The sequence below is a fragment of the Neopsephotus bourkii genome, unplaced genomic scaffold (assembly GCF_033783945.1).
Source record: "Neopsephotus bourkii isolate Nb327-2 ecotype Australia unplaced genomic scaffold, CSIRO-AGI_Nbou_v1 NB_1768, whole genome shotgun sequence".
In the NCBI taxonomy this organism is placed as follows: Eukaryota; Metazoa; Chordata; class Aves; order Psittaciformes; family Psittacidae; genus Neopsephotus; species Neopsephotus bourkii.
The window spans coordinates 3264689-3276724 of record NW_026902242.1 but is presented as its reverse complement, the minus strand read 5'-3'; the positions used below and the strand labels follow the sequence as shown (position 1 = coordinate 3276724).

At 39.5% G+C, this 12036-nt stretch overlaps 1 protein-coding gene across 1 annotated transcript in view; it reads left to right on the top strand.

The window, feature by feature from the left end:
- The window catches only part of AGL (amylo-alpha-1, 6-glucosidase, 4-alpha-glucanotransferase), a 36445-nt gene extending 25613 nt beyond the window's left edge, over positions 1–10832 (top strand). Inside the window, exons 25-34 of the mRNA XM_061379130.1 lie at positions 433–535; positions 1813–2038; positions 2429–2540; positions 2876–3011; positions 5383–5495; positions 6829–7040; positions 7591–7688; positions 8330–8417; positions 8506–8639; positions 10023–10832. Of these exons, the coding sequence (XP_061235114.1) occupies positions 433–535; positions 1813–2038; positions 2429–2540; positions 2876–3011; positions 5383–5495; positions 6829–7040; positions 7591–7688; positions 8330–8417; positions 8506–8639; positions 10023–10140 (1340 nt within the window). The 3' untranslated portion in view covers positions 10141–10832. The remainder of the gene's footprint in view (positions 1–432; positions 536–1812; positions 2039–2428; positions 2541–2875; positions 3012–5382; positions 5496–6828; positions 7041–7590; positions 7689–8329; positions 8418–8505; positions 8640–10022) is intronic.
- The last annotated feature ends 1204 nt before the right edge of the window (positions 10833–12036 follow it).

Below are 12036 nucleotides of genomic sequence, written 5' to 3'. Positions count from 1 at the left end.
CTGAACAAACTAATAATGCTCCAGTCTTGTCCCCTGTGTACTACTGAGATGCATGGCCCTCCTGCAGTAACTCTGCTGACAAAGCAGTGTAAATCCTCACATACTTCTGGCTTTTTGGTTGGTTGTTTTCTTTCTCCTCCTGTAATTGAAAGGTGGCACTTGGTTAGGTTACAAAGTGACTTAATTAAAACAGGACTCTTACTGAGGTGAGAATTTCCGTTGCATGACCTTGAAATTCTAGCAGATGTTCTAAAATGAGTTTTTATTTGTTCTATCAAGAACTTGGTTGGGGAGATTGTTTCAATATCATCATCTAGAAAAATCATGATAAATGTGAATATATTCTTACTTGTGGTTATTTTATGTGTACGTGTGTGCGTGGAGATTTCTGCTCTATCAACAAATGAGACAAACAATGACCTTTCTGTTTAGGTTTACCTCACTTTTCCTCTGGAATTTTTCGCTCCTGGGGAAGGGATACCTTTATTGCACTGAGAGGTCTAATGCTGGTTACTGGGCGCTATCTAGAAGCAAGGTAAGACTGGCTTAGACTCAGTTCTTCCTGGGTTTGCAGTTAGGAAAAAGGCATGGTCTCAAAGCCTGAAATGACACACAGGCGGTTAGAAGCAGTTGATGTGCAGTATGGCCCTGGATGGATTTGGGAGCTTTCCCTAAGTGAAATTAAATTACTACTTAAATGACTTGCTCTTGCTTGTTTAGCCCCATGAAGCCAATGTTATGTATAGATTAAGGTAGTTCTAATTCCTGTAGCATTACTTCTTATCCTTAAGCAAAGTGGCTGTGTTTCAGGTGTATCTGCATCATTGTTGCATTGATTTGATACTTTGTTAATATTTAATTTGGACGGAGATTACCACATGATACAATCATAAATATTGGCTTAAACTGATTGGTTTCAGTTGGTATTTGTTCATGCTGTTGTACGTTTGGCAAAGGCTGCCCAGGGAACTGGTAAATGCTGCATCCCTGGCAGTGTTCAAGGCCAGGTTGGACAGAGCCTTGGGCAGCATGGTCTGGTGTGAGGTGTCCCTGCCCATGGCAGGGGTTTGGAACTGGATGAGCTTTAATGTCCCTTCCAACCCAAACCAGTCTGGGATTCTATGATAACTATTACCTTTCTCACAGAAAAGAGATAACTATTACCTTTACTAACATTACTATGGTAACTATTACCTTTCTCATAGAAAAGGGATAACTATTACCTTTCTCATAGATCAGTAAGATCTGCAGTCTACTATTACGTTTGTATTCCCTTCTAAAGCTAAATGGAATTCATGTTTTATACAAGGTATGTGCAAGGGTTCTCAAATGAAACTTCTCATAACTTCAGTTGCCATCACCTCTTTGTATCTTAATAGGAAATTCCCATCTACTCCTGCCCTCCATCCCCAATCCACCCCAGACCCCCATCAGAATGAATTCGAGGGTAAACAACGTCAATCAAATCCTTCCGTATGACCTTGGTGGGATTTGGGTTTAGGTTCTGTGGTGTTAGCTATGAAAAAGCAAACTAGCTTTGTCATATCAGCAGATGTTGTATGTTTTACCCAGTCTGACTCGAATGGATGCATGTTGGGGAACTGATAGGGAACAGAGGTTTTATTGTAAAAGAAGTAACGCCAAATGAAATAACTTGTAGCTTTCACCAGCAAACTTCTGGCATCTCTCTTTAAGATCCTGTGTGTTTCCTTGACGACCTTGCTAAAAACTTGTATGCTTTGTACTTGGTACTCAGTCCAGTAAGGGCCTTGAAAGTAACTTAGTCAAGACTGTGTTTTTGTTTTGTTCTAGGAACATCATTTTAGCATTTGGTGGGACTTTAAGACATGGTCTCATTCCCAATCTGCTTGGCCAGGGGACACATGCGAGGTACAACTGTCGAGATGCTGTATGGTGGTGGCTTCAGTGTATCCAGGACTACTGTACAATTGTGCCTAATGGATTAGACATTCTCAGGTGTCCTGTTTCTCGGATGTATCCAACAGATGACTCTTCTCCCCAGCGTGCAGGCGCTGTGGTAAAGATCCCTTCTGATTCAAGTATTTCATTGGGAATGTATAGCTGTGTTAAATCTGGTGTTTATGGTGAAATTTGAATTCCATATTTTAGGCACTTCTTGCTACACCTGCATCACGTGGTTAGACAAGTGTGGGGATAGGGACTGAGAGAAAAAATTCCATGAGCTTCTAAATTTGTTCTTTGCTTTTTGCCTTGGAAAATTAAAAGTATTAAAATTTGTATGCAACGTATTGCCATTGACAAAGATGCTACTGAAAATAATAGATGGGGGTTTTCAAGCCTCAAACTAGAGGCTAAGAATTGCTACTTGTTTGCACATTAGATACAGCCTTTCTGCTTATTTTTCATCTTGCCTTTCATGTATCATCCAAACTTGCAATCCATCTAGGATCAGCCACTCTATGAAGTAATACAGGAAGCAATGCAACGACACATGGAAGGCATAAATTTCCGAGAAAGGAATGCCGGTCCACAGATAGATCAAAATATGAGAGATGAAGGTAATGGAACACTTGCTGTACAATTCAAAAGATGCTGGTTATGGCTTATATTTGTTTAGGTCTTGAGTATGTTTCTGAAGAACTAAGAATGTTTAATGCAGCTAAAAAAATATTTCTTTAAATACATTTATTATCAGCAACTGTTACATGTCGTGGTACAAGTTATCCTTAAATAAATCTCGACTCAAGTTAAAGTTGCTTCAGAAACCCACCTCAGATCTGTTGTTTGGAGGGGGGTTGGTTTATTTAGGAGGTTTGGAGTGGGGAGGAGGGGAGAAGTTGGGGGTTTGTTTTGCTTAAAATATGACTTCACATGTGATACTCTTTCTTGGCAGGTTTTAATGTAACTGCAGGGGTTGACCATGAAACTGGCTTTGTCTTTGGAGGGAACCGTTTCAACTGTGGCACTTGGATGGATAAAATGGGAGAGAGCGACAGAGCTCGCAACAAAGGAATTCCAGCTACTCCAAGGTATGAAATCCAGGCTGGGAAGGGGAGGATCTTTGAATGGAGGGGAGTTTTAAACTCAATAAATTCTCCTGCAGAATCATAGAATACACCGGCTTGGAAAAGACCTTTAAGCTCATCCACTTCAACCATTCCCAGCACTGCCAAGGCCACCACTAACCCATGGCACTGAGGGCCTCATCTACACGGTGTGTGAACACTTGCAGGGACGGTGACTCCAGCCCTGCCCTGGGCAGCCTGTTTCAATGCCTGAGCACCCTCTGGGGAAGGAATTGTTCCTCAGCTCCAGTCTAAACCTTCCCTGGCACAGCTCGAGGCCTACTGTGCCTTCCATTAACACATCTGAGAGGTGATCTCTCAAACATTCTAACAGTTCGTGCCTACTAAAATGTTAATGCTATTTTTTTCTTTTTGTTCATTTGAAGTAAAATGAAGGGTGTGTTCTTAGCAGATGCAGCCCTCAGCTTCTACCGTGGTCTTTGCTTCCTGCAAAGAATTGACTTTGTAATTCAAGTAGTAAAATGTAATTTAGGAAAAACTGTGTACAAGTAGTACTAGTAGTACTTTGTTATTTGGGCATACTAGAAGAGATATCTGTTGATAATTGTATTGTTTGAATACTTGCTATTTACAATTCAAGAATACCTACCACGTGATGAAGGGACTCTTCATCAGGGACTATAGTGATAGGACAAGGAGTGATGGGTTCACACTGAAACAGGGGAAGTTCAGATTAGATCTAAGGCAGAAGCTCTTCCCTGTGAGGGTGCTGAGGAGCTGGCACAGGGCACCCAGAGAAGCTGTGGCTGCCCCATCCCTGGCAGTGTTCAAGGCCTGTGTCAGGGGGTTGGATTTGGATGATCTTCGGGTCATTTCCAATCCAAGCCAGTCTGGAATTCTATGATTCTATCTAAATTTTTGAAGTTGGGATGAAACACGTTAAAAATAAGCTCTTAATTCTGTGTTCACAAACTGCTGCAGGCTTCCTTGCTTGACTTTGGATGTGAAACTGATGCTGTACTATTGCCATCTGTGGGTGAGAATTGAAAGAAGACAAGTTAGGCAATTGAGAACTGGGGGAGACTGAGGGAACTGCCCCTAAAGAGGCTAAATCAGTGATGCTACTGGAGAGAAATTTTGTATCAAGCAGGCAGTAAAACTCAATACGAGATTTATGCACATGGTGATTATTTGGATATCATCTGACAAAAAAGGCAAGTCCAAGAAGTGCATTTAGTGCTTACTTTAATGCTTCACTTTTGACTTGAGTAAGCTAATACAGCAGAAACATTATCCAAGTTACCAAAGCACATTAAGATAAGCGAAGAAGCAATTTGTTGAACACAGTATTAACAGCAGAGGACCAACTTGTTTGATGCTGATCCTTTTTTTCATGTTCTTAACCACATGTTCTTAGTCACTGGTATAAAATTATCTTAAATATGTTCAAATTAGCTGGGTATGATTTTTAAAAAAAGGATCTCTTAGGCAGTTTGCAGTCAAGCTGGTTTCCTTGCTCTTAGCTGATAGAAAACCTCGCCTGTTTTCCACCCTTTCTTTCATAGTTTCTTCATTGGGTAGAATCCTTCTTATGTAAATAAAAGTAAATTGACCAAGCCTGTGTCTTCTATTCTCGGCCTTTCATGAAACTCAAAAGTGCCACATAAAACTGAACATTCTTTAAAGTGGCAGATAAGCTTCAGTGTTGATGAAGTTAAGATGAAGTTTGCATTTAAGGCAAAAATAGTCTAAACCATGCCTATAGAGTGCTGTCAGAACTGAGCCACTACACAGGAAGGAAATTGATTGCTGGCTTTCTCAAATCATGTCTTAGTGTCAAGCAGCAGCCAAAAAAGCTGATAAAACCCAGTAACACTGGGTGTCATCAGTAAAGGTTTTTAGAACAAGACAGAGGGCATTATTCTGCCTCTTGGTGCAACTTTGTACCTAAGAGATACACTTGTTATCTTGAGTGTTCGTGTAGTGCTGCTCTCAGGAAGGGCATGATAAAGGTGGTATGGAGAAGGGCAGTGAAGGCTCAAGGGGATGGAGTAGCTGCCTTGCAAGGAGAGACGGGAGTGTCTAAGAACTCCTCATTTTCAGTTCTTATTTCATAGGTGGGAAAGGTCTGACTGCAGTTTAGGAAATGATGAGTAGGGGTGATGATGGAGCTGTTATTCACAAATCACTGCAATTCACATAACGCTGCAATACTGTAGAACTTTGGGATGCTCACATAGGAGAAATGGAGGAATAGCAGAAGAATAGGGGGAAATGAAGTGTCTAAATAAGATACAGATGTATTTTTTTCAGTTACCTATTGCTTTGAGAGGCTATTAAAGTAATTCTTGGGCTTTTTGTATCATTACTTTAGAGATGGCTCTGCTGTGGAAATTGTTGGCTTGTGCAAGTCGGCTGTTCGCTGGTTGCTGGAATTATCTGGGAAAAATGTGTTTCCATTCCGTGGAGTCACTGTAAAAAGACATGGTAAAAACCAAGCACATCTCATACTTGCCCTACTGGAGCATCAAAATAACCAGACTCGTGCAGTCTTGGCCATATAGCATCAGGGATGGTTATCAAACTACTCAGGAAGGCTTAAGGGAAAAAGGGGGAAAACTTGGGAAAGAAACCGGTATGATTAAAATCTTTTGTTACTAAAAAAAGAAAAATTATTGAGTTGACAGTCTGCTCTATTTCAAATATTTTATTCCGTATATCAAGGTGTGGGTTACAAAGGAATCTTGGAGTCTAATAACATTTCTCAAAATGGATGCAAGTGATGGGATTAGTATAAGTTACGTTACAATGACTGCATCACTCTTTACAAGAATGCCAAGTAAAATGTCCAAGACACTCTTTCTGTCCCAATATTCACAGCACAGAATACCATTTCCTCTGAATTTTTACATAAGTATCTTTAGCTGTCCCATATGTTTCAGAGGGATGCTGCTCTGTTTACAGAGTTACTCTGAGCTTACCGAGCCCAAGTGAATATACGTGGCCTGTAAAGCTTTCTTACTCTTCAGTGAAGGAGAATATTGGACAGCAGTTAGCTTACTGGTTCTTTTATTCTCTTTTAGGAACTATGAATGTGTTTTCCTGTCAGTCCTAGACAGGACAGATTCTTAGGTCATGAACTTACCTGTCATCTCAGGATTTCTTCAAATACACAGACAGAGCAAGACAACTTAGATTTCAGTGCACAGCAGTATTATAATCTGTAAATGTAGAAATGCTATTTATAGGAGTTGCCTTACCTTTTTTGTCCCAGGGCTGTAAGCAGCTTCTTTAGATCCGGTTTGATTTGCGGACATTCCCTGTTTTTTCTAATCTCCTGTAACTGGGTTTAAATTTCATTCCTCTGCTGTTGAAACTATTTTAAAACTATATAGGAAATATATGAAGAGAAAACTTTTAAGTGCTGTTTATCCTAATGTTTTGAGACCGTCTTTGAAGTGTCCAAAAGAGCAAAAAGGTGTACCAAGGACTATAAAAGAGCTGGCATGTTACCATGCGGAAATGTTAAGTATAGATTTTAAACTTAATTACTATTTACTGTAGATCACAGTACGTCACACTATTTGCTCTAGCAAGCTGCATAAAAAAGTTGTGCATGTGTTGGAGTTTATCTGCAGTAGAATTCAGCTTCTAGGTAGTAACTCTTTGCAATGCTACTATGGCCTTTCTTGTGTTAGGATATCTTATGTAAAACTTCAATAAGCAAAACAGTAAAAACCAGACACACACACACATACACTGCTGGTGTTACCACTGTGGCTGTTCTCAGAAAATAACCCCTGTATGCAACATCTTGCAGGAAGGGAGGAGACCGTCACATACGATGAATGGAACAGAAAAATCCAACAGCACTTTGAAAGACTCTTCTTTGTCTCTGAGAACCCAGCAGATCCTAATGAGAAACATCCCAATCTCGTTCACAAACGTGGCATTTATAAGGACAGCTATGGAGCTTCAAGTCCGTGGTGTGATTACCAACTCAGGCCAAATTTTACAATAGCCATGGTTGTGGTAAGTGAGGGGCAGTGGGGGGAAGCATTTCCACTTGAAATTCTATTTATTATTGAACTAAGCTTGCCTGGTAAGGTCCATTTGCTTGGCATTATATTGCTTAGAATAACTTTGAAAGCTTTTCCATGCTTTTAATATTGGTCCGTCTTGGAGTATGTCCTAAGAAATACATCCTTGGCTAGACTTGCCTAAATGAACCTGCTGTCCAGGGTATAGCTACGATCAATTTGGAATGTTTGCTGTATTCAGTATGTCTCTTTAGGTTAGATCTGGGAGGCTGCTTTTCCTGTCAGACTGGCTAAAAACCATGGGTTGTTTGTCTTTATCGGGTTTGTGAAGAGCTTCAGCAATAATACTTGGCAAGTTGATTCTTATTTTCAATGCTGGAAAGCATTAATGGCTTCTGTCTTCTTGCTTACTCTGACATGTAGGTTCCAGAAGTTGATTCAGTGGTATAAAACTGGAGCTTTTTGTGTTCTACATTTGTATGCACAGTCTTACATGTGTGTGTGCATAGAGTTTACTCATTAAGTTTTTATTATTTGATTAGGCCCCTGAGTTATTCACACCTGAGAGAGCTTGGAAAGCTCTGCAGATAGCAGAGGAAAAGCTGCTTGGTCCATTAGGCATGAAAACCTTAGATCCGGAGTAAGTATAGCAGAGATAACTGTTCATTATAGTGTGACAGTGGGAATTACTTGACACATGGGGGTAGTATTTCCTGTTTCTTAACCTTAGGTCCAAAGTATTGTAGAGATGTGTGTTCATTGTAGAATGTGACAGTTGTGATTATTTGACACATGGGGGTAGTATTTTTTATTTCGTATATACCTGTGAAATAAGGCTCCAATAAATATTTCCAGAACAATTCTTCTACTATTCTAAAAGCCCATGAAGTTAATGTTATTCCTTTACACAATTACCTGTGGTTTTGGATGCCACACAGTAAGCTAGTCAAATTTGGTGTCATAAAAGATGTTGAACTTGTATCTTGATACATACTTACATATGATACAGTGAACAGCACTACAGTTTGAGTAAACATACAAGGGTAAAATTATTAATCTGAAGTCATTCCAAGACTTTAAGTGTTTTCCTACAAGTTTAAACTGTATGTGGAATTCCATTGTCACGCAAAACACAGAACCTGGCAGAGACCTCCCTAAGTTACCCATCCTTAAATGTAAAAAAGACCCCAAACAAACAAATTTTTGGGTTACTTCTGCATTCCATTTTTATGTATCTTTATTCTTAAGGCTTTGTATAATATCTTTTTTTTTTCCTTGCAGTGATATGGTTTACTGTGGAGTGTATGATAACGCTCTTGACAACGACAACTATAATGTAGCCAGAGGTTTTAATTATCACCAAGGACCTGTAAGAGCCAGTTTCTTCAGCTTTAGAAGAAGTGCTGTTACCTTTTCAAACTGACAGCTCTAATCATCTCTCTTTGTTCTTTGCTTAGGAATGGCTGTGGCCAATTGGCTATTTTCTTCGTGCCAAACTGTACTTTTCCAAACTGATTGGTCCAGAGATGTATGCAAAAACTGTAGTTATGATTAAGAATGTTCTTTCTCGACACTATGTTCACCTTGAAAGGTAAGACACCAACTAACACAGATTCCAAGTGTTCAGTAAGCCTACTGGTATCCACTATCCAATTGCATCTATACACATCTATAATATCAGCAGCATCTGTTTTCTACATAGAAAGTTCACTGCTATAAGAGCTATTGCAGACGTCAAGTCAGGTTTTAAGTACAGCTGAGATCTAGTGCTTTTTAGAGACTGCAAAATTACTAACACCCATGTAAAGACTGGGTGAAATAAACCTTATCTAAAAATTAGGATCTAGTGTCATATAAAAAGTTAATTTCACAAAAAAAGTTGGTGAGTTATTTTTTAAAATAAAACGTATTTCCAAACAACCTGCAAAACAAAATCATGAAGGGGCTGGTAGTGACAGGTAAAATTTGGGGCAGATCAGACAAAACCATCAGTGTTGGCAGGGCCCTCTGGAGATCATCCAGTCCAACCCCTGCCAAGGTGGGGCCAGCCAGAGCAGGGCACCCAGGAACGTGTCCAGGCAGGTTTGAGATGACTCCAGACAGGGAGACTCCACAACCCCCCTGGGCAGCCTGTGCCAGGGCTCTGACACCCTTACGTAAAGAAGTTCTTCCTTGTGTTGAGGTGAAACTTGTGTTTCAGATAGGCTGCTGAAAAGTATAGTTAGGACTTCTTATGTTAGAAATGAGGAAATTAGTATTTCAGAATCTTAATACTCTTGATATTCTGAGAGGGCAGGAGAACTACCTTTGCATTTTGAATTCTTCCTCAAACCAAACTACCAACACCACACTGTTTTTTTTCCTTTTTTCTGTTACATTTTTAATTCTAAAGGATTTGAGACAAATGAAAACAAACACACAAAGGTCTTGCCCTTGATATCTCTTGCATACAATCTGTTCTGCAGTACTTCAAACATGCATTTGTTTGTATCCATAAAAGTAACTCAGTAGAACTGGTCATGATAGAAGGGTTTTGTTAAACAACTTTTTGCACTACATAGTGTCTTGTCCCATTGTCTTGTTTTGTAGTAGTACCAAATAATCCACCATAATCCACTTTCAAGTGTAGCTTAATACCATTCAGTTATCTCAGATATCATTCCTGTTCTTCCAACTGCACAACTGCCTGAATGACAAAGAAGAGCAGCGTGACAGCAGTGTAAGTTCAGATATTACTAGTAGCAAAGAATCTACTTTGAAGGAGAGGCACCCGCAAAAAACACAATTCCCAGCTGCAGGAAAAATCACTACATCACAGTTATTAAAGCACAGACAGTGCCTGTAGGACAACAGAGCTTTAGTCATGGTTTTCAATCCCTACTAGGTAACTTTCCGAATGATTTTAAACTAAAATGTTCTATTAATATCAATGTATAATCTAACAAGAGCACTTGTTTGTTTTTTCTTTTATCAGATCGTCCTGGAAAGGGCTTCCAGAGCTGACCAATGAAAATGGACAGTATTGCCCTTTCAGCTGTGAAACTCAGGCCTGGTCTATTGGGGTTATCCTTGAAATCCTTTATGACCTGTAAAAGTTCATTGATTTTGATCAAACTTCTGTGGTCTTATTATTGGGCATAAATGAACACTTGGCTTATACTGCAGGGAAATGTCCTGTTCTGCACAACCAGTGAAGCCGTGTCCTGACTTTCAAAGATGCTGAATGCCAGCAGCTCCCTCGCCTCTAACTGCGTGAGGCTTGGGTGGTGTATTTGAAAATCAGGCCACGACAATCAAACAAAACTGCAGTGCACACTTAATGCAGAAACTTTTACTTCAGGAGCAAGTTTAAGCATATGCACAAACTTAAAAGTAGCTTTGTGTTTTTTTAGACTTTTTGAATCAAAATCTTAATATAACAAAGGGAGCTCTTTGCTGAGCTAAAAACGAGTAGCACAGCTCTGTTTTTGTTTTTTGTCTCATAAAGAGTAAATGGCTGTTTTGCAAATGCATGCTTAAAGGGGCATACACTAATGTACAGCTTTGAGTTTTGTATGGTTTGTGATGTCGCACCATACATTAATGAAGGCATAACTTGTTGTCTCTCTGTTGAACTATATTACAGGATGTTTTTTTATGTGTTCAGTTGAACACTCCATTAAGCAACCCCAGAAATAAAATTTACAAATGCTGTAATAAACCAACCTTTTAAGTTATATATAAAATTTCCAAAACTTTTAAACCACCTTGAAAGTTAACTTGAGCAACAATAAGATAATATCCCCCAATAAGGTAATATCCCCCACTACTCCATTTTTCCATTTATTTAAAATACTGTGGGCCATGCAGGAAACCTTCTTCATTTAAACCTGGCTTTCCCCATGAGGAATTCATAAGGAGCATGTACATGCGCATACAACACATGTTGGTGGAGGCCAAGGATACAGAAGTCAATGTGCTCGATTGCTTAATTTATGGAAGTGATATAGTCCCCTTGGCCCTTTATTCTTAGGAAGATCCTAACTCTGTTGAAGCAGGTGGAAACACAACAGTAGTGAGAAGAAAGGTTAGCAGTAGGCTACCAGAGAACAGAATGTTTCTAGGTCTTTTGAAATTACACCAGTAAGAAAAAGCATCCTACCTCTATGTACTGTTCTTTGGGTTAGGGTTAGGGTTAACCAGTGAACATGATGCAAACCATGTTCTGCCAGATTTGGATGCCTGTATGCCCTAACAGAGTTCAGTTCAGTGTTCCCACATGGAAGGGTGTTTGACAGGCGTGCAGCTGGTAATTTTCAACTCCCTGTTGGTATTCTGTGATTTGTGAGTTTTCCATCCTAGTATAATAAGGAGACATAGCGAATATGACAACACTTCCTACATCACAAGGGAGGGACAGCAAAACTGTTAATGGCATTTCTTAATGTTAGACAGCACAAGCTGAAAAAACATACACAGGATGTAATTATAATGCACTAATAACACATGTCAAGTTCTCACTATATCCATATTTTAAAGTTTCTATATGCTAAGTACAGTGCAAGTGTGCTGTCTTGTTCTGGGAGATGTGTTATAGGTAGATACACTTAAGGGCCAGTTAACAGGCTCAAGGTAGATGAATTGTAAGAAGTGGCTGTATTTAGACTTTGAAAGGCTAGGAAGCATTTGAAGTCCCTTCTGAAGTGAATAGGCAAGGCCTGTATTGCACCTCAGTTTGAGTGCTGCAGTACGTGGGTTGGAAAGCTTTTATTTTCTCAGCACAGTGCACGAGAGATGTCATTTGTTTGAAAGCGTTACTGAAAGCTCAGCCACAGATTTACTTTTGTATTGTGGAAGAGGCATATAAAGTATTTTTCACCATTTACTGAACCTTCCAAAATTCTTGATAATGATGTTGAGGTGTATCACTAGCTTTTTCTTGTTTTTCTCATTTTTTCTCATTTGTTATTTGAAGGTATGTTTTTATAGCTCCTATGGCTTAGAAAGCA